Genomic DNA, 22,859 nt, shown 5'->3' with positions numbered 1-22,859 from the left:
CTCTCTGGTAGAACATAAAAACAAAACAAACACTGCTTCTCCTCCTCGCCCCAAACAAAAAAAAAAACTCCTGGGCTATGCTGCTACGGCCATCAGCAACCCCAGCTCGGAATGTGATGGTAAGAAGAATGTCGGACTGAGCTTGGGTTCCCAGATCTCGGCAGTCCTGGGCCGGGGCAAAGTTCCCTGGGTCGTGCAGCCGGGAGCGCGGCGGGCGGGGCGGGCGGGAGGGCGCGGCGCTCCGGGACTTTCACCTGGCTAGGCGGGCGGCGCGGCGCGGCGCGGGGCGGGGCGAGCCGGTGGTGGGCGGAGCCTCAGAGCCCGGCGGGAGGAGCCGGCCCGGGCCCGCCCCGCAGGAGGAGCCGCGCGCTGGCGGCTGATCCGGCGTCTCCGTGACAGGCACCCTGCTCCGCCGCCACCGCCGCCTTTTCTTCTCTGTCCCAGGCCGTCCGCCCCACTGCTCTGGGGTCGGCGCCGCGCCCAGTCCCGCTTCGGGCCGCGCGCCCACGGCTCCCGTCCCCAAGCCGGGGCGCCGCGCCGCCGGCTCCCGCCGCCACCTCCCCCGCCGCCCTCCTCGCCGGCAGGAATTGCGCGGCCACAACGCCGCTCGCGTCGCCTACATCCGCGCCGCCCGCTGCGGATCGACCCTTGGCACCGCTCGGAGTCCCGGCCCCCACCGCCATCGAGCGGCCAGGGCACCCCCTGCTCCGCGCCCCCAGCTCCTGCCACGCGTCGCCGCGCCCAGCTCCCGTCCCCTCTTCCTCGGGGTCTCGCCAGCCCCTTCCTGCAGCCGTCGCCACCTCTGGAGGAGCGGGTCCACTGCGGGTCACCATGCCCAGCAAGACCAAGTACAACCTTGTGGACGATGGACACGACCTGCGGATTCCCTTGCACAACGAGGACGCCTTCCAGCATGGCATCTGCTTTGAGGCCAAGGTGAGGGGGCCTGGAGGAGGATACCACCCGGGACGGGCCTGTTTGAGTGGATGGATGCATAGCCATTCTGGACCCAGAGGCGGTGGGTTAGGCCGATTTGGGCGCCTTTATGGTAGGGAGGGCGACTCTCCATTCTGCGAGCTCTTGCCCAACTGCAAAAGAGCAACTGCAAAGTTTGAGCGGATTTGCTTCACCCCCCTGCTCCCACCTGCACATTACCCCATCCTTACGGCGTGGGGTTGGATTGAGTTACTTCCCGGATCCCTCCTGAGGAGGAGAAGCCGGCGAATGAGCATAGCCTGGACCTAGTTCTTTAGACTTGGTTTAAGGAAGCTCTGGTGTTATTTACCTGCTGGGCTCCCCTGGGAGAGGTGCGCTCTGGAAGATCTTTTGACAGGGGAATGCTCGCTTCCTAACTGAAGAAAAGAGTATAGTTTTTTTAATTTTTTGCGACTCCAGGTAACTGGGTCCGTATGTCAGAGTCACTTCCTAAATGCCTAATTTGCCACGACTCCTTGGCATATGCCAGTCATTGGATGGGGTGGTGATTAAAGCTGCCCATTTGCTAGTTTTGTGGCGTAATGTTAAGTTTCAGCGTCTGGGAGGGAACTGAAGAATTTATCCGGATGACTGGAATCTTCACTGCTGAGGCCAAAGCCCCAGGTCCGTTCTCAGGGGGAAGGGCGGGCAGAAGCCTCTGTACCGAACCAGAATCATTGGTGTAAATGAGGCTGACCCCCGTGATACATACACCTCCCAGAGTGGGGAGCTCTGGTTTCTGAAATCGCAGTGGCATTTGCCACTTCGCTCACCAGGAAAGCGTGTTTTCCTGTAGAAAAGTGCTTCTGCGCTTCCTGTAAGCCCCTTGGCCTGCTCTGGGGGGTGAAGACCCAGCACCTACCCTATGCCTGTCACTAACTGAAAGAAAGTGTGGCCCCTTCCAGCAGCTTGCTGGGTCTTGCTGGTTTTGCAGGACTTTTGATGTGGAGACAATTTTCCTCTTGGTTCCCCTTTACCCTTTCATGACTGTGTACATGCAGGCTGTCAGCATCTCACTGAGGAATTATTCTGTCAAGTGTCTATTTCCTTCAATTCACAGGACATTGTTAGTGATATGTGCCCAATGTGGTTGGTTATCCTTTGATAGTTTTCTTTGTCATGCAGAACCTTCCTCCATCCATATTTGCTATAGCTGGGGGACACCCCTGTTTCTCCCAGACATCCAAGTGTGCTGTGGAATGCAGAGCTGAATTGGTATGATGGGGACAGTTGGGGATGTAGCCAAGATCTCATCACATTCCTCTCATCTCTCAGAATAACCTCATTGGTGTAAGATGGGCTGTTTCAGTTAATTTTTGTCCAGGCCTGTAGATTTCATGGGCAGCTTCCTTGTTTTCTGTGTTTGTATTTTTGGATACAGAGTCTCACTTTGTTGCCCTCCATAGAGTGCTGTAGTGTCACAGTCCACAGCAACCTCAAACTCTTGGGCTTTAAGCGATCCTCTTGCCTCAGCCTCCCCGAATATCTGGGACTACAGGTATCCATGACAATGCCTGGCTAATTTTTCTATTTTTAGTAGAGATGGGGGGGGTGTGTCTCACTCTTGCTCAGGCTGGTCTCGAACTCCTGAGCTCAAGGGATCACTTCTGTCTCAGCCTCCCAGAGTGCTAGGATTATAGGCAGGTGCCACGGCACCCTGCCGATGTTCAGGTTCTTTATTTTAAAGTATAAATTTTCATCATGGCGATGATTTAGTTTTTCACACATCTGTAAACTGGGAAATTGGCTTTTGTCTGGTTTGCTTCATCACCAGTGCTCTGTTGCAGGAACGAGGGTAAGAAGGGAGATCAGATTTAAAGTATTTTTAAGCCTTTTATTCTTTTCTCGCAGTCCTTTGGTCCTAACTAGTTCTCAAAGCTAGTATGCATATGAATCACATGTGAAGGGATTAAAAAGTTCAATTCTTGCCATATCTTAATTCTACTTTGATACATCTTGGGGGAGCCCAGGACTGTGCACCTTTACCAAGCATTCAGGGGATTTAATGCAGGTGATTGTGACCAGACTTGGAGAAATATTTGGCTTGTGGCTTGCCTCCAACTTGCTGAATCTTTCTCTCTCTTCCTTTTCAGGTACCAAACATGCAGTTTCTTTTCTAAGCAAATGTCTGGGGGCTGTGTGATGTAGTTCCCATAGTAACTTCCCTGAATTTACAGACAGTGGTGGTCAGTAAGAGGAGGGGAAGGCATAGTTGATGCAAGCCACATTCCCAGTGCAAATCTAAGACCTGGGGACCAAGCACTCTGCTTTGAGGTAGAGAAGAAAGGACAAGAATGTACAGTAGGGGAAGTGGTAGGGCTGCCTGGAGCAAAGGCTGACTTTGGGGACTAGATCCTGACTCCCAGCTCTTTGCAATTGATTCTGCACACTGGCGCATTCAAATCATTTCAGCCAAGACCTGAGTAGAGGTGGAACCAGCAGCTTTTCTGACCCGTGTGCACCTGGTAAGTGTCTTTTCTGGCTGGTTTCTACATCTCTGCAGAGCAGTGTCCGTGCAATGGCATGATCGCTGGGATTTCAGGGTTAAATCCACACTATAGTCTTCCTTTGTTTTGGAAAAGCAGAGGCTGTGAGATGCAAATGTATTATTGTAGCCTTGTCAGGTACCCTTGGAAAATTGAGTGCAGATCTTTCTCTCCCAAGGGCTGGCAGTTTTTCAGAATCAGCATTGGATGGATGAAAACGAGTGGATGTATGCCACTGATTTTCAAGGTTCTGCAGAGATACAAAGGGCTAGGGATGAAGAGCATCTGGGTGGCAGAGGTTCTATTTACTTAAGAAACCATTTGGTTAATTATGGAGTAGAATCCTAGATGTTTTCACCTGCAGTACCTCATTCATTCTCGCTATTTCCCTAGGAGTTGGGTCTCCTTATGTCTGTGTTATAAATAAGGATACAGGCTGGGGGATATTGTTGCCTGTCTTAGTGCTCACAGCTGTGTATATGACAAAGCCCAGATTTAAACCAAGGGCTTTGACTTCAGGCTTCCAAATCCAGTGCTTATTATTCAGTAATTTTCATGAGTCTGTGCTGGGCAGTTGTTTGATTCATAGCTCTTTGGTGGGGTATCCTCAGACTGCTGGCCTCTAGGACTTTGATGTAGGAAATTATTCAAATTTTTTAATGCTTGGCTATTTCCAGATTTCCCTTTGGGCTGGGAGCAGGTAAGGGATACCTGTCCTGTGTTCAGCATCTAGCTCACTGGTGCGAGCAGGTAGTCAAATCTCATAGGGCTTGAGAGCTTGTAGCCCCTGAAAACTTGCCTCTCAACGACCTAGTGTGCCTTCCTGGTGGCCAGCACCATCAAATAACTACCTCTGCTTGTTTGGTGAGAAAGAGATTAATGCCATTGGTGCAAAGGGTAATAAGAGTATTAATGATACAGTTATGTCGGTGATTTTTTATTGGCATGGGGCTTGTACATGCAAAGACTTTTCCTCTTGTAGAAATAGGAACATTGGCTGGGCGTGGTGGCTCACGCCTGTAGTCCCAGCGCTGTGGAAGGCCAAGGCGGATGGATTGCCTGAGCTCAGAGGTTCGAGACCCGTATGTAACAGCAGTGAGCCAGAGCAAGACCCTGTCTCTACTAACATCAAAAACAGCCAGACGTTGTGGTGGGCGTCTATAATCCCAGCTACTGGGGAGGCAACGGGACAGAGCATCGCCAGAGGAAGCATTGAAAAAAAGAAGAAAGAAAATGAACAACAAAAAAAAAAGAGTACTTCAAACGAAGAAGAATGATTAACAAGCACGCTGAAAAAAAAAAGAAATAGGAACATTATTGTTATCTCTGTTTTTCAGATGAAAATATTGGGTTCACAGAGATTAACTTGCTCACAGTCAACAGAACTGATTAAGTGCCAGACACTGATATTCATTGAGCCCTTACCATGTGGCATGCATTGGCTCCATTTAATCCTCACACCCCTGGGCTTTTGACTTCTGGTTCATGGTTCTTTCAGCTCCTGCAAGGCTCATAGATCCCAGAGTAGTTCCCTCCTTTCTCTTCCTCTGTGTTCACTGATATCTGCCCGTGTAGTAGAGATGGTCAGAGCCGGAGAGCACCACAGCTCCCTCAGTACAACCTCCTCATTGAGGAAATTAAGGTCCAGAGAGGAAGTCGTTGACCCAAGGTCAGCAGATAATAACAGAACCATGAGCCTGGGACCACAGCCCCTCATTTCTTTTCTGCTTTCCCCAATGCTGAAAACTGGATCTTTGCTACTTTCCCTCTTTGTTCCTGTTTTTGGAAAAAGAACTTTATTCCTCCTTTCTTCCCCGCTTTTTAATAGCTTTATTGAGATATGAATGATTCAAATTCCATACAACTCATCAATTTACAATGTTTTTCTGTCTTTCAGTTGGTTTCACTTATTTATTGCTGCTTAACCAAATTACCTGAAGACTTACTGGCTTGAAACAAGAATCGTTCAATTTGTTTATGAATTGTGGGTTAGGAATTCAGGCAGGGCTTGGCTGGCCTGTTCTTCTGTTGCATGTGGTGTTGATGGGATCATTCACTTGGCTGCATTCAGTTATGTCTGGTCTGGGCTAGAAGGTTCTAGAAGGTTTTACTCATATGGTGGTGCCTTGGTGGTCCTCCACATGGCTTTTCTCTATGCTAGCCACCTGGGATTTCCTCACAGAATGGTGGCCTTTTTGTTCGGCAGCTGGCTTTCATGAAGGCGTGTTCTAAGCCAGGAAAGCAGAAGCTGTTAAGGTGTGGCCTTCTGAATCACACAGGGTGACTTTTGCTGAATTCTGGTGATCAAGACAGACTATAGGGGAAGAGCAATAAACTCTACTTCTTGATGGAAGGGTATCGAGGTCACGTTGCAAGGTTGCACACGGGATGAGAGATTGCTGAAGCTATCTTTCTATCACTGTCTACCACAAATTCTGTGTTCTTCTCTGCATATATCTTCTCCAATGATATGGAATATTCTTTGAGGACTTTGTCTCATGCTTCTGTGTATCTCTCTCCCGGGCACCCAACATCAGGTGTGTACATGGTTGGCAATAAAAAAAATTGTCAAGTGGAAGAAATTACCAATTGTAGGAAGTCTGGAAACAATAAATATATTGTCATATTGCTGAGTGATTTTGCAGTTCAGGAGCACTTGGTGAGATTGCAACTGAATTTTCTGGTTATATCTTGCTCCTTTGCTCATCATAAACAGGGTATCCCTGGATCACCTGAGCCTATAGGCCATATCCAGCACTCTCAGAACCCGCTGCTCCTCTGTCTCCTGGGTGCCTCTGCAACCTTCTCTTTTCCCTCCGTGCAGGCTCCTGTGTTCTAGCATTCTGAACCAGTAGCAATTTGGCGATGGGCCTGATGTGTTCCCTGATGCTGTTATTAAAGAGATGTATTTCATTTTCTTACGGATTTGTCCAGATGCTTTTTATAAATCCATTGTTATCATTTGTCCAGGTCACTTTTGGGGGATAAAGAGTTCTGTAGATACAGGGCAGCTCTGAAATGGCACCTGTTTTTATTTGTCCTTACATTGCTCTCAGGTGTCCCAGGGTCTTCCTCCACAGATGGCATTTTGGGATGTGATAGACAAGTCTATTTCCACCTTAGCCATTTATTTTATGATTTGATGGCTTGTGGTCGTGGCTTCTTTACCCCAAATGTCCTAGTCCTTTTTAGTGGTCAAAATCCTGTTGCCACATGTGATGATGAGCTTTGCCAGTTATCTGTATGCAGGCCTCCAGTCGGATTTGAATCACTGTTCATTGTTGCTTACTCATGATGCTGCTGCCTCCAGAAGCTCAGACTTTCAGAAGGCTTTCTTTGGCTCTGATTACCGGCCTCCTCCTCACACTTTTGTTGCCTTGAAGCTGCTTTTAGCTCCCCAGTGAACTTTTGCTGTCTTTTTCCTTCCCACTTCACTTCTAGGAGCCTGGGACCACAGCCCCTCACTTCTTTTCTGCTTTCTCCAACACTGAAAACTGGATATTTGCTACTTTCCTTCTTTGTTCCTGGTTCGTCCTCCATTCTTCCCTGCTTTCTAATAGCTTTATTGAGATATGATTCAAATTCTACACAACTCACCAATTTAAAACGTGTAATTTAATGGTTTTTAATATATTACAGACATGTACAGCCATCCAGTGTAGTCAACTTTAGAACATTTTCATCACCTCAAAAAGAAGCACTGTACCCTTTCTGAGCAACCGCTGATCTACCTCCTGTCTCTAGATTCACCTGTTCTTGCATTTTATAGAACTGGGGTTGTAGGACCCGGTGCAGTGGCTCGCGCCTGTAATCCTAGCACTCTGGGAGGCTGAGGCGGGTGGATTGCTTGAGCTCACGAGTTTGAGACCAGCCTGAGCAAGAGGGAGACCCCAGCTCTAAAAACATCCAGGCATTGTGGTGGGCACCTATGGTCCCAGCTTCTCAGGAGGCTGAGGTAAGAGGACCTCTTGGGCCCAAGAGTTTGTGGTTGCTGTGAGCTGTGATGCCCCAGCACTCTGCCAACACTGACAAAGTGAGACTTTATCTAAAAAAAAAGTGGGGTTGTGGAATACACCATCTCTCATGTCTGAGTTCTTTCTCTTAGCATAGTGTTTCAAGGTTCACTTGTGATGTCACATATATCAGTATTTCATTCATTTTTATGGGTGTGTAAATATGAATGTACTGCATTTTGTTTGTTCATTCATCAGTTTATACACATTCAGTCTGTTTCCATTTTTGGGAGGGCTATTACAAATAATGCTGTAAACACGTATACAAGTTTTTGTGCAGACATGTTTTTGTTTCTCCTGGGTAAGATAAGTAGGGGTGAAATTGCTGGGCCCTGGGTAACTGTGTCTACCCCTATGTGGACCATCCAGTGTGGCTGCATTATTTTACCTTTCCACCAGCAGTGTGCTGGGGTTTGGCTTCCATGTCCTCACCAGCACTTGTTACCTGACTTTTCACTTCCTTTTTTTTTCTCTTATTTTTTAAAAATTAAATCATAAAACACATAGATCATGTATACATTAATGCATTTATGGGGTACAATGTGTTGATTTCTTATAGAATTAGGAATGCTCACATAACACTGGTTAATATATACCTCACCTTGTTTACTTAGTTATTGTGTTAAGACGTTTATACTCTATACTAATAGATCCAACATGTACCCTTGCATTATGCACCATTGGTGTGATCCCACTCTCCCTTGATCTGACCTCCCCTCCCTTCTGACTTTTCACTTCTAATCATCCTCATGAGTGTGAAGTGGCATCTCATTGTGGTTTTGATTTTCATTTTCCTGTTGAATATCACAATATAGAACAGCTTCTCATGTATTTTTTGGCTATTCGTATATTTTCTCTGGAGAAATGTCTATTTTGATCCTTTGCTCATTTCAAAATTGGATTTTCTTTTTACTATTGAGTTGTAAAAGTTCTTCATATGTTCTTGATTCAAAATAGATTTGCAAATATTTTCACCCATCTGTGAGTGGGCTTTCTACATTTTTTTCTTTTTAGACAGTGTCTCACTTTGTTGCCCAGGCTAGAGTGCCATGGCCTCAGTCTAGCTCACAGCAACCTCAAAGTCATGGCTTCAAGCGATCCTCCTACCTCAGCCTCCCAAGTGGCTGGGTGCCTGCTGCACCGCTGTATCTTTGGTAGAGATGGGGTCTCGCTCTTGCTTAGGCTTGTCTCAAGCTCCTGAGTTCAAGGGATCTTTTCACATCGGCCTTCTAGAGTACTAGGATTATAGGCATGAGCCACTGCGCCTGGCCTAAATTTGCTGTTTCATAATTTTCATGACGGGGATTTGGTTGGCAGCATAGTATAGTGTAGACTCAGGACCCAAACTGTGTTTTAGTTCAAACTCTATGCCTTACTTGCTGTGTGATTTTGCTTGAGTTACTTAACATCTCACCTTTAGCATTCCCATCTGTAACAAGAGGATACACAGGCTGGGTGCGCTGGCTCACACCTATAATCCTAGCACTTTGGGAAGCTGAGGTAAGTGGATTGCTTGAGGTCATGAGTTAGAGACCCCCATCTCTACTTAAAATAGAAAGAGAGACCCCCATCTCTCACTTGAACAAGAGTGAGACCCCCATCTCTACTTAAAATAGAAAAACTAGAAAAATTAGCTGGGCATTGTGGCAGTGCCTATAGTCCCTGCTACTTAGGAGGCTGAGGCAGGAGGATTGCTCAAGCCCAAGAGTTTGAGGTTGCTGTGAGCTATGATGCCACGGCACTCTACTGAGGGTGACAGAATAAGAATCTGTTCCCCCTCCTGCACAAAAGAGGGTACACACATACTTCATAGTGTTAATGAGAGGATTAAATGAGTTGTACATGTAAATGTCCTAGCTTGGCACACAGTTGACTGCTCTTTTTATTACTGTTTTTAAGTCCTACAAATTGTAGTTGAAGTTTCATCTGTGCATGGTCTGCAGAGTAGAACAGAGGGTACTCTGTTCTTTTATAAGCCAGAGGCCTGAGTAGAGTATTATCTTCATTATTTATACCTGCTTAAAAAATCTAGCTGCCGCACTGCTCCGATTCCTAATGTGCAGTTCCTACTGCAGACCACTTTGTGGGCTTAAAATAGCTGTCAGCTTCCTTGGGAATGAATAAAAGGGGTTAACTAGATTCTGGTGTATGCCCCTCCATCAATTTGTTTCAACCTTTTAATCCTTGTTAGGGTTAAAAATCACAGAATCTTAAGTATGCTGTGTCGTCTCTCTTCACTTGTCTTTCTCTGAATCTTGGATAAATATTTCTTTAAGCAGAGGTAATCTAAGCAGAAGGAATCTTGCATCATGGGATTAATGACTACCTTGTGATGCTTACATTTCCCTCTTCAATTTTTATATTCAGCATCATGTTTCCTTTTAAGCTTTGGCGCAGTTGGCTTTAAAAGTTATTTAAAAGGGCACTCCCAGCGAGTTCCATGCCCATGGAGTGCTGGAACACTTAAGAATCCCCTAACTTCCCCCTCATGCATGTAACCCCGCTGGTTTTCTGCAGCCAGACTTGTGCGTTTTATCCCCTTGTTGTGGGGACCACCTGTGAGGACTGAGGACAGTGGCCCTCCCCCATTTATTCTTGAAACTACAGAGCTTTCCAGGTGGGAACTTGTTAAATGAGCAACCTTAAGTGTTGGGTAAGACCTGGGAATCCCTACCACAGGCTATTGGGAGTAAGTGGGCCCCCTGTATTCGGACCATTCCTAATGCCATTAGCCTGAGTACGAGTGTGTTGGGGGCAGGGAGGAGACAGAGAGGGGAGCACGGCAGAGACGCTGTTTGCGTGCTTGCAGAATGATCACACGTCCATATTCTGTGTTGCTCTTCCCTGCTGGTTCTGTGTGTGCATTTCTTGTCTCCTTTCCTAGGCTGCAGTCTCCTCAGGGCCAAGCATACTCTTCACATACCCGCCTCATGCTGGCCACATATAGAAAACTCAACCTCATTATTATTGTCATTTAAAAAGCACTTTCGACATTCCAGGCACTATGCCGTTTCATAGCTCTTCCATGAAACAATTACAGTAGAACCTCTGTAAGTTGAGCAAACAAGGGACTGTGTGTGACAAACTGGTCAACATACATAGGTGGTCAACATAAGGAACTAGGCCTACTGTACATTGATTGAATACCCGTGGCATACGTCTGGTCTCTGAAAATTAGGTCAGCTTACAGAGGTGATCAACTATGGAGATTCTTCTGTAATTTGATCCTTCCAACAACTGTCGTTAAGGTACTACCATTATCTGAGTGTCACAGATGGGGAAGCCAAGTCAGAGAGTGGCAGAGTAACTTGCTTATGGGTCCACATCTAGTAACAGGTGGATCCCTAGGTCCTGGAGTCAAACCCAAGCAGTCTGGCCCAGGGTGTCCACTATTAACTCCTGTGTTATATGTCTTTTAAAATACCAAGAACTGCTGGGTGCGGTGGCTCACGCCTGTAATCCTAACACTTTGGGAGGCTGAGGTGGGTGGATTGCTGGAGCTCACCAGTTTGAGACCAGCCTGAGCAAGAGTGAGACCCGTCTCTAAGAATGGCCCAGTGTTGTGGCAGGTGCCTTTAATCCCACGTACTTGGGAGGCTGAGGCAAAGGAATCACTTGAACCCAAGAATTTGAGGTTGCTGTGAGCTGTGATTCCACAGCCATGGCACTCTACTGAGGTCTACAAAGTGAGATTCTGTGTCATAAATAAAATGAAATAAAATAAAATCATTGTTCTAAGCATTTTACATGTTGACTAATTTAATCATAATTTACTGTGGCCCCATGAGGATAGTTAGTATTATTTCGGTTTTGCAGATGGGGATACTGAGGCATAGTTCCCTAGGTTGGATTGAATAGGCAAATAGTGCCCTGAAAAGACCCTTCTGGACCATACCGTTGGTGTCTAGAAATAAGGCCTTCTTAAGTGAAATTGCTGGAGAACTGGCAGGAGAGGAGCTTTGGGAGGCCTTTCCTTCCTGGAGAGTGTTATTCTTTGCTAGGTTCTCGCCCAGGCACTTCCCGTCCCACGGTGGCGGTCCCCTCAGTGTCCACACCTCTTCCTTGCTTTTCCCAGCTCTGTTTCTGAGGACTAGTTTTCTCCTCTCAGAGGCCCCAGGCTCCCTCTAAGAGAGTACAAGTGCTGAAAAACTTTTAGCCTAGGAGAATGTTGCCTTTTGGGTTGGACATCTCAGCCCACAATGAAGGATAAGAAGCACCTCGCTGGTTGTGTCATTTTTTTCTATCTTGACTATAAATTTTTCCCTTTCTGTTTTGGTCTGTTTGGATGGGAAGCGGCACTCATGTGGAAGCATTTTCTTTTTCTGCCAAGAGGAAGATTAATGTCTCCTGTGGGCCAAGTGACAGGTAACATATTATCTTGTTCCCATAAACACACAGAACCTCTACTATACCTACATTTTCAAACTGGGTCTTTAGCGTGTGTAGATTTTCTTAAATTTGGCAGCTTAGGTTAAGCACATTATATTCTGGGCACCCATATCCCAAATATGATTGAAACTTTCCCTCCTCTTCAAGGTCTTTTAGTGTAGTGCTTTTTTTGTCTGGGTGAAGGATTTTGCAGCTTCTACAAATGAAGGGAATCACATGCAAATTCCTTCCAAAGCAGGGGGTTCTCAGTGTTTGGAATAGATGAGAATCACCTGAAAACTAATAAACTAGGGGCCCAGGCTTGTTGAAGCAGCATAGGGCTTGATTGTCTTTTCAGCGGTTATCAACCTGTGGGTCGGGACCCCTTTGTAACAATGAAAATACATTGCAGCATTAGGAACGTTGAGAACCATTGTTAGGTGATTGTGATAGACACCTTGGTCTGAGAACCATGGCGTTAGAGGGTTAGTTCTCAAACTTGGGTGCACATTGGCATCTCTGGGGAATTACAAAAAAAAAAACAAATAAAAAAAACAACTAATGGCTGACTACTCCCAGTGATTTAGTATGAGGTGCACTGCGAGTTTTTTTTTTTCTGAGACAGAGTGTCACTTTGTCACCCTCTGTAGAGTACTGTAGCGTCACAGCTCACAGCAACCTCCAACTCTTGGGCTTAAGCAATTCTCTTGCCTCAGCCTCCTGCATTGTGAGTTTTATATCTTCTATTTCTTTGCTGAGACTTGCTATCTTTTTCATTTGTCTCATACGTATTTATAATTGCTTGTTGAAGCATTTTTATGAGGACTACTTTGAGAGCCTTGTCTGGAAGTTCTAATAGAGCTGTCATCTTGGCATCTGTTCATCATTTTTCTTTTGTTATTAATATTGAGATTTTCCTGGTCCTTGGAATGATGAATGACTTTTGATTGAAACTTGGACATTTTGAGTATTGTTTTATGAGACGTGCCTGCCACAATGCCTGGCTATTATTATTATTATTTTTTTAAAGATGGGGATCTTGCTCTTGCTCTGGCCCGTCTTGAACCTGTGAGCTCAGACGATCCACCTTCCTTGGCCTCCCAGAGTGCTAGGATTACAGGTGTGAGCCACTGCACCCGGCCCTCTGGATCTTATTTAAATCTTCTAGCAGAACTCCTCTGCCATGATGCTGCCTGGGGGTGGGGGGGGGGTCACTGTCTCATTACTGTCAGGTGGGATAGAAGTCTGCATTATCCACTAGGCCTCAGCTGGTACCACCTGGTTGAGTGGGTGCCTTATTGTTTCCCATGTGATTCCACTTATTCTGTGGCCTTACTACCATTGGGTGCTGGTGAGAGTTCTTACCATATTAGGCCTCCTACTAGAGGAGGCGGAGTCCTTGTTATTGCCAGATGGGGTAGATGTCCCGACTTTCCATTTGGTCTTCCCTGACAAGACCAGGAGGGAGGTAAGTTCAGAGCATCTTATTATAGCCTGGTGAGGGCAGAAGTCTAGTTTCCCTACTGAGTCACTGGGGTGGCGTGGTACACAGTTTTTTCTATGCGGTTTGTGTGGAGTAGAGCTATTATTACCTGGAAGTTTTTTTTTTTTTTGTTTGTTTTTTGTGGTTTTTTTTTGGCCAGGGCTGGGTTTGAACCCGCCACCTCCGGCGTATGGGACCAGCGCCCTACTCCTTGAGCCACAGGCGCCGCCCATTACCTGGAAGTTTTTTTTTTTTTTTTTTTTTTGTCGTGCTATGCTGCTCTTTCCTGGTCCTTTGGCTAGCGAGAGCAGGCTTCCCTGGGACCTTTTTGTTTTGTCTTTGTCTGGTGTCTTTGGGTCTCTGGCTTCTCCAAGAACCAGTCTGGGGTATGAGAAGCAAAAAGAGAACCCAGGGGAAGCTCACTGCCTTGCCATTCCTTGGGTGCTGAGGTCCCTGGCTGGTTTGCCTCTTCTCCATTTCTCGAGGCTCTTGGGCTTCCGCTATTCTCCTGCCTCAGCCTCCCGAGCAGCTGGGATTACAGGCGCCTGCTACAACGCCCGGCTATTTTTTTTTTGGTTGCAGTTCAGCCGGGGCTGGGTTTGAACCCGCCACCCTTGGTATATGGGGCAGGCACCCTACTCACTGAGCTCATTAGGAGTTTGGTTTTTTTTTTTTTTAAGTTTAGTTGTTAGTTTTTTTTTTTTTTTTTTGAGACAGTTTCACTATGTTGCCCTGGGTAGAGTGCTGTGGCATCACAGCTCACAGCAACCTCCAACTTTTGGGCTTAAGCAATTCTTTTGCCTCAGCCTCCCAAGTAGCTGGGACTACAGGTGCCTACCACAAGGCCCGGCTATTTTTTTGGTTATAGTTGTCATTATTGTTTGGAAGGCCCCGGCTGGGTTTGAACCTGCCAGCTCCGGTACATGTGGCTGGTGGCCTAGCCGCTGAGCTACAGGCACCAAGCCTCATTAGGAGTTTTGAAAGGTCCTCAGGTTGAGTCTAATCAAATCAAGCAGCAACTCAAGCAGCAACATTTTGAGAATCAGGGTGAAAACATTGTAATGGGCCAAGAAGTTTTGGTGGGAAGACCAAGAGAACCTGAGGTCCTTTCCAAATGGTGGTCTGTATGAATCACTGTGTACTCCCTCATAAATTCTTACTTATGTCCACTTTCCTTCCACAGATTTCTTACACTTACATTTTCTTTAGATATTTTTCTCCGTGAAGCCCTTTCTGAGTTTGACTTCTGTTCTCTGAATATGCATTACTAAATGCAGACGCAGAAATGGATCCAATCACATAGAAAGTTATTTATTGTATGATACTGTGTTTAGAGCACCATACTTGGTGTTGAAGGTCATAGAGAGGTGAAACAAGGTGGTGACTTGAAGGAAATCATCCTACCTGGGAAGATATTGACACATGGAAAGACAGGCATGTGATATTAACACGTTATATGTATTGAGCACATAGGATGCATTGGGCATTCTGCTAGATTCCTTTTTTTTTTATTAAGTCATTTGTACATCATAAATTTACTCCATTATGGGATTCAAGGTGTTGATTATTTGTACAAATTGGGGTGCTTACATCCTACAAATCAACACAGCCTTTGCCTCATTTACCCAATTACAGCATTAAGACATTTATGTTCTACACCTGATAGATCCAACTTGTTCTTGCAGTATGCTCCATAGGTGTGGTCCCCCTACTAACCCTCCATCAACCCACTCCCCTCCCTTCCCTTTCCCCTCCTCTTCCCTCCTTCATCTTAGGCTATAGTTGTGTATCATTTTTCATATGCAAGTGTGAGTGATTATAAATTGGTTTCACAGTAGTACTGAGTACATTGGATATGTATTTTTTCCATACCTGAGATATTTTACTAAGAAGAATATTTTCCAGTTCCATCCATGTAAACATAAAAGAGGTAAAGTCTCCATTTTTTTTAATGCTGCATAGTATCCCATGGTATACATGTACCACAATTTATTAATCCATTCATGGGTCAGTGGGCACTTGGGCTTCTTCCATGACTTGGCAATTATGAATTGAGCTGCAATGAACAATCTGGTGCAAATATCTTTATTGCCAAATGATATTTGGTCTTTAGGATATACACCTGGAAGAGGAATTGCAGGATCAAACGGCAGGTCTACATTTAGATCCCTGAATCTGCTAGATGTTTTATAAACTTTCTAATTTGATTTTTCTAACTATGCTGCAAGATAGATGTTGTTTTCCCCCTTTTATAGTTGTGGCTTCTGAGGCTCTGTCACATCAAATGACTTGTGTAAGTTTATATCTAATTCTTGGACAAAATCAGACCTAGGCTTTGGTGCTGAAATGAGGAGTTTTCACACCCACAGTAATGCCACAGCAGTATTTCTTTCTTCTACAGAGCATGCTCATGGGGTGCTGCTGTGATGGGGCAGAGCTTATCTCTTCATATTCTTCCTGGGACCTAGGATAAGTTCTGGACACTGTTAGTGGCTTTGGAATGGGTATTGCAGGGGTTTTAATGAGTTTCTTGAGATTTGAAACTATATGTAGCGGCTCTGTGGAGAGCAGGATGGAGGGGACATTAATAGACCTGGGGAGACAGTGTAGGAAGCTCCTCTTCGTTTGAGAGATGTTGGTGGCTGGAATTAGAATCCCATTTGAGTCTTGAGTTGCTAAGTGGTATAAGGGGGTATAAGGCTTGCTTATTTAGTTTGGGGAGACCACATGTATCAGAATGGAATGGGCAGCCTTTGGCTAAGTCAAAGGGATGGGCTTGGAGATCTTGTGGTATGAGTGAGGGAGAGGAGGGTTTATATACAGTATAGGGTTTTATTTTTAAGGGAGGAGATGACAAAACCATAGGTAAAGGAGAAATGATTGAGAGATAGGAAGACCTACCCCAGTGGGCTTTAGATACCAGCCCTGAGAGAGATGACTGAAGCAACCTTGTCAGCATCAAGGAATAGAAATGTGTGTTTATGATGATATATGCGGAATGTCATGTATGAGGAAGAGGAAATGGCTAAGGGTTATTGTAGAACTAGCACAGAGCACTGAGGACTGTGTTAAAATCCAGATGTCAGGACCTGAACCAGGATGACAGTGGTGGAGGTGGAAATGAAGGGATGGATGTGAGAGAAATGAGAGAAAGCCTTGATACAGCAATGTAGATTGTGGTCTTAGGCCAGGATGTAGTTGAGAAGGGGAAGAGAGAGAGCTGTAATAGTCTCTGCTTCCAAGGAACTTATTTCTCAGTGGATCATTTCAACTTCTATGACAGTTTTAGGCCCTGTTCATTTTGGTGAGCATGAGTGAGCCTGGAAGGTGGATTAACTTGCCCCATCTGTGTCTCTCATCCTGAGCTGCCCATCGTGGGTTGGGTCCTCAGCTGCTCAGGTGTCCTAGTGCCTTGTGTTGAGTTCCACATCTCTTTAGGGCAGTCCTCATATCCTTTACTGTCGCCTAGTTCAGCAAGTGTGTTATTTGGCTGTTAGATTTAGCAATCTCAGGTTTGTTTAGCTAAAATCATGAGAATGAAACTGTTTATGTGAGCCCCTCTGTGAAAAGAGAAAAGGGTGAGTGGGGTGCTAGAAAAGGCTGTAACAGACAGTAGAAAGTTCAGAATCTCAGGAAGCTAGGATTAGGAAGTCCCTTCTTCCCTCTCAGTCTTTTGTGGAAGTTGCTAAAATATAAAAACTTCAGGGATCCTGTACGTCACTGGTGACAAATCCATAATGAGTTTCTGAGGCTAATCAGATTGTTTGGGATATTAGACAGCAACTTTCTTTGTGTCTCCAGGCTTTTATTAATATTTACTTGCAATATAACGATTATTTCTGTCTTCTACACCTTCCCCTGCCACTCGACCCCCCCCACCTACCTGGAGCCGTTCCCCCTGGTCTTTGAGGTCCTTAAACAAGCACCATATCTGATTTGCTTTTGAGTTTGCAGAACATAGCACAGTGCCTGACGCATTATAAGTGTGTCATTGATCTTGAACAAGCAAACGAATGCTTGAAATTGGTGTTGGTGAGTGTGTAGTGTTTGCTCCTTACCACAGGGACCTAGGTGCCTTGGCCAGGAGTGGAATCCCCAACATGGCTCTCACCCAACGTAGGTATTCTGGTTCCCCTGCCCAGCCGTCATCCGAGTCATGTTGATTGCATTTCACGAAACAGTTTTGTGTAGAGAATGTAGTTTTTAATGACTTTGCCTCCCACCATTCCCGTAGCGAGATGGTCAAGATTTCTATGGCGTGTGTGTTTCTTCTACTGATGAATAATACAGCTCATCCTCATGAGGCTCAGCTCACCCGATACTAGTTTCTCCCTCTCTCCCAATTATGTATTTTCCTCCTTGAATTACTATAGCACCGTTTGGTTTGTAATCGTAGTGTTACTTGTGTACTTGTGTTAGCATAGAACCCTGAAAAGGTGGTTGAACTTTTGTATCTTCTGCAGTGCTGGAAGGTGGTAGCTGCTCAGTGAAGACCCATGGGGTGGACGGAATCAGCAAGGATTTGCTTTATTAGTGAGGCCACCATTCTTAGAGTCCTGTGGGTGTTAATGGCCTCGTGACAGTGATATCTTTCAGTGATACTTTATTTCCTCTTTCCAGCAGTAGCTTGAAGTTGTTTTTTGTTAAAAATATGTATGAAGCACATACTTGAGACTGCTGACTCACCTCTTCAAAAGCAGAAGATTTGATGTGTCGGATATGCCACGTGGGAGGGAGGCAGCCGCTCCTCCCACCTCCCTGTTCCAGCACACACTTCTCTTACTTCATAATAGTCTATTTACTCTTCAGCAGGGAGCCCAGGGCCTGGGAGCCGGGAATGTGGCATGTAAGAGCTCAGGATTGCCTGCAGTGCCAAGCCTACGCTGGCTTGGGTCAACAGCCGGCAACAAGCCACTTCCATCTCTTTGCAGACTTCAGTCCCCTCATCTGTAAAATCACAGAGCTGACTTAGATCCTAAGTCTTACAGGTGGTTTCCGAGGTCCCTTCCAGCTCCAACACTCTGTGACTCCATATTTGATCCTCCTCATGTATTTCCCAGGCAATCTCCCTTGCCCCAGCAATGTCCCTTCCCCATTACTTAATGCCCACATATGGGCTGACAGATCAATTAGAGCAAACAGCCAGAGCACAGCAAGACTGCGCAGCACTCCCCATGCTCCCAGGCTGTGTAAAGTGCCCTCTCTCTTTGAGGCGTGGGAGGAGAGAACTTGTGATCTTTCTTCCCTGAACTGTTCATCAATCTGTTGCTCCAGTGTGACTACACGTAAGCAGGATTTATTCATTACTTGTCTTGTGTTCTCAAATATTTATACCTTTTGCTGCTCTGTGTGTGGGGAGAATCTCTTAAAGTCTTAGTCATCAGTTTTGCCCTATGGCAGACAAAAGAGAAGAACTTTGAAAAGCGGCAGAACCTTATAGGGTCAAATTCTGCAGAAAGGGAAAAGACAGGGAAAAAAAGATGGCGTTCTGAGCTTGGATTTCCTAGACATTCAAGCAGAAAGAGACGGGTGTGTGCTGGACAGCCCCAGGGATTGCCCAGAGGGTGGGATCTTGGCCTTAAAAGGTGACATTTGTTGCTCATTGTTCAAGGGCAAGCCCTGAAGGTTGCTGCCTCAGAAACCTAATTTCATATGGTAGCGCTTTGCACCCAGGTACACCTTAGGGTCACCCGGGGAACTTAGGCAATGTGGATAACCACTGCCCCTAAGGATTCTTACCTCATACGTCTGGGCAGGGCTTCCACAAATTTCCCAGGTGATTATCGTGTGCAGCCAGGACAGCTGCTGATACACCCCTAGAATGAGGACATTGAGGAGCAGCCCTGGTTGATTCAGATTATCAAGCCTGATTTATTAGGCCAGAATGCCTTTTTATGGATTTTCAATGAGATACATAATTGAATGAGTTAGGGGATATACTTGGAGATGCAAAACCAGCACTTGTCTTCTGTATGTAGGTAAGAGGGTGGTGGGTTAGGAGGGGCAGATCTCCATCAGAAAGTTGTTCAGGAATGTTTAATGGCATCAGACCAAGAGGATTTAAGGTATGCACCCACAGGATGGGTTCCTCATTGAGAGGAAGCCTGTAGGTCAAAGCTCTCTTTTTCCTACAAAATTTTGTCTCAACACTGCTGGCCATGTGTCCAGAGCTGAGCCATGCTTTCTTCCCTTTCTTTTCATTGATGAATTCATACAATCTGGTAACAGGGAATGACAGAACCAAATATCCCATAATTACTCATTTGCTTCATCTCACAATACACAATCTGCAGTCTCAGAATAATACAAACACCAGCACCAATCCTGATTACTGGCAACACTCCAAAACCTCTTTTGTGAATGTCCTTATCCTCCACCATTTTAAGAAATGGTTATATTGTAACTTTGCGGTAGGCAGAATAACATCCCCTCAAAAGGTATTGGTGTCCTAATCTCTGGAACCCATGAATGTCACTTTATAGGACAAAGATTTTGCCTGTGTGAGGAAGTTAAGAATTTTGAGATGGCTGGGCACCATGGTGTGGTCGCTCACACCTATAATCCTAGCATTCTGGGAGGCCCAGGCAGGTGGATTACTTGAACTCACCAGTTTTGAGACCAGCCTGAGCCAGAGTGAGACCCATCTCTATAAACAGCTGAGCATTGTGTTGGATGCCTGTAGTCTCAACTACTTTGGAGGCTTAGGCTAGAGGATCACTGGAACCCAAGATTTGAGGTTGCTGTGAGCTATGATGTCACAGCACTCTATTGAGGGTGACAAACTAAAACTGTCTCAAAAAAAAAAAATTGTGATGGCAAGATTATCCTGGATTATCTGGGTAACCCTTAAATACCATCACAAGTGTCTTTATGAGAAGGAGGCAGAGCTTACATACAGAACAGGAAAAGATGATGTAACCGCAGAGGTAGAGATTGAAGTGATGCAGCCACCAGCCAAGGAATGCTGGTAGCTTTTAGTGGCTGGAAAAGACAAGGAATGGATTTTACCCTGCAGCCCTTAGGGAAGTGAAATTGATTTTGGTCTTCTGACCTCCAGAATTATGAAAGAATAAACTTAACGTTGTTTTAAGCCACCAGCTTTGTTGTAATTTGTAACTGCAGCCATAGTTAACTGATGTTATATACCCATTACGCATTGTAATAGTTCCCTCTTAACCCTCACCTTAGTTCTAGTTCTTCAACAGTTATATACGTTATTTAATACTTACTACCAAAACTTACATTCATATTTCTGGATATTTTGGTCATCTGAAGTCCTTCTCTAGTATCTTTAGGAAGAGTTCATGGGAGTAATATTGTCTGATACACCATGTGTGTGTTAATGTATGTTTTTCAATGTTGGTAACCTTTTGTCTGTGCTTTTTGTATGTGAAAGGTCAGAACTACTGAAGATAGTCTTTGGTTTGCATTTTCTTTCTTAAATGTTACTCCCTCTCCTGGCACAAAGCTTGTTGTATATCTGATCTAATTTTGTTTTTCTCTAGGGCTTATGTACTTTTAAAATTAGATGCCCAAGGGCGGCGCCTGTGGCTCAGTCGGTAAGGCGCCGGCCCCATATACCGAGGGTGGCGGGTTCAGACCCAGCCCCGGCCAAACTGCAACCGAAAAATAGCCAGGCGTTGTGGCGGGCGCCTGTAGTCCCAGCTACTTGGGAGGCTGAGGCAAGAGAATCGCTTAAGCCCAGGAGTTGGAGGTTGCTGTGAGCTGTGTGAGGCCACGGCACTCTACCGAGGGCCATAAAGTGAGACTCTGTCTCTACAAAAAAAAAAGAAAAAAAAAAATGCCCAAATTATCTTTTTTTTAAAGTTTGATAATTTTACTAGTGTATATCCTGATATTATTCTGAGTCAATATTTTCAGGTACACATATGCTTTTTAATGCAATTTTTTTTTTAAGGAAAGTTTTTGTAAATTATTGCTTTTAGAATTCTGTTCCTGGCTTTGGTTTTGTTTTTCAGGATCCCCTCTTATCCATATGTTGGTTCTTCTTTGCCCATGTCCAATGTTTGTCACATTTACAAATAAACTGCTAACATCTTAAAAAAGAAAATCTGATTGCTTGCATGCAGATATAAGTAAGAAATATTGTGGACAAATGATTCCTTTTGGTTTTGCCTATAAAGAATAAAAAGACAATTTTTAAATACTGTTATGGAATGTGCTTAAAATACTGATTCTAGAACCTTTGTATGTTTGATAGTATTTCTGACTTTCATATCTTTACACTTTTCAGTTAGTGGTCACGTTCCGGTGTGCAATAATTTACATGTATAAAAATTTTTTTAAGGTGGATGTATAAACAATAGAAAGTCTATTTAAAACTGTAGCAGTAGTTTGCAGTTCTAGCAAAGAGGAAAGTTGTGGGGTTTAACTTTGTAGTTTCTTTCTTACAGAAGCTTCTAGAAAGGTATTATGTTTCTTGAAATAAATCTTGTGTACAACCTTTAAAACTTCAGTGTTTGGAAAAAAACGAGACTCAACCTTATTTTCTATTTGGTGTAAGTTAAGCAAACGTGCTATAATAAAAACAGAAAGAAATAATGATTAAGGCTCGGTGTCTGTAGCTCAGTGGCTAGGGTACCAACCACATACTCTAGGGCTGGTGGGTTCATATCCGGCCTGGGCCTGCTAAACAACAATGACAACGACAACAACAATGACAAAAAAACAAAAACAAAAAACATAGCTGGGCATTGTGGCAGGTGCCTGTAGTCTCAGTTACTTGGTAGGCTGAGGCGAGAGAATGGCTTAAGCCCAAGAGTTGGAGGTTGCTGCGAGCTGTGATGCCAGAGCACTCTACCCAGGGCGACAGTTTGAGACTCTGTCTCAAAAAAAAAAAAAAAAAAAAAATGATTAACTGGAATTATTATATTATTGAATATGATTCTAAAATAACTGTGGAAAGATTTAAGAATTTTTATTTATTTTTGAGACAGTCTCACTCTGTCGCCCAGGATAGAGTGCCATAGTGTCATAGCTCACAGCAACCTCAAACTCCTAGGCTCAAGTGATCCTCTTGCCTGTACCTCCAAAGTAGCTGGGACTACAGGCACCCACCACAACACCCAGGTAATTTTTAAATTTTTTAGTATTTAGTAGAGACGGAGTCTCAACCTTGTTTAGGTGCTCAAGCAGTCTACCTTCCTCACCCTCCCAAAGTGCTAGGATTATGGGCATGAGCCACCATGCCTGGCTAATTTTCAATCAGTGTTGCACTAGGCACAACTAACTTTTACTTTGAGAAATCACAGAACTTGCCAGAAAGCTACATCTTTTACACAGTGCTTAAGAATTCATTATGTAATGTCAAGGTTGTTTCATAATTGCTCATTAAGCTTCTTGGGTTAAATAACTTTTAAGAGGTTATCTGGGTAGTATTAAGATATATGTTAAATGAAATTTGGATCAGCTAATTTGAGGTTTATATTTTCATTATTGGCTGGATCAGTAATTCTGGCCTCCTACTTCCTACATAAACTGCATTGGGCCTCATGTTTATGACATGACTTAAAA

The 22,859-nt window shown here is 44.8% G+C and overlaps 1 protein-coding gene across 3 annotated transcripts in view; it reads left to right on the top strand.

The window, feature by feature from the left end:
- The first annotated feature begins 424 nt into the window (after positions 1 to 424).
- Positions 425 to 22,859, top strand: part of NOS1AP (nitric oxide synthase 1 adaptor protein) — a 318,633-nt gene continuing 296,198 nt past the window's right edge. Inside the window, exon 1 of one of the 3 annotated variants that reach the window (XM_053607766.1) lies at positions 425 to 936. In XM_053607766.1, the coding sequence (XP_053463741.1) occupies positions 832 to 936 (105 nt within the window). In that variant the 5' untranslated portion in view covers positions 425 to 831. The remainder of the gene's footprint in view (positions 937 to 22,859) is intronic. The other 2 variants (XM_053607757.1, XM_053607758.1) reach the window with 2 other exon arrangements.

The sequence above is a fragment of the Nycticebus coucang genome, chromosome 10 (assembly GCF_027406575.1).
Source record: "Nycticebus coucang isolate mNycCou1 chromosome 10, mNycCou1.pri, whole genome shotgun sequence".
NCBI classification, from domain to species: Eukaryota; Metazoa; Chordata; class Mammalia; order Primates; family Lorisidae; genus Nycticebus; species Nycticebus coucang.
Note: the sequence above shows the minus strand (reverse complement) of the source record. Positions and strands in the feature narration are given on the sequence as shown.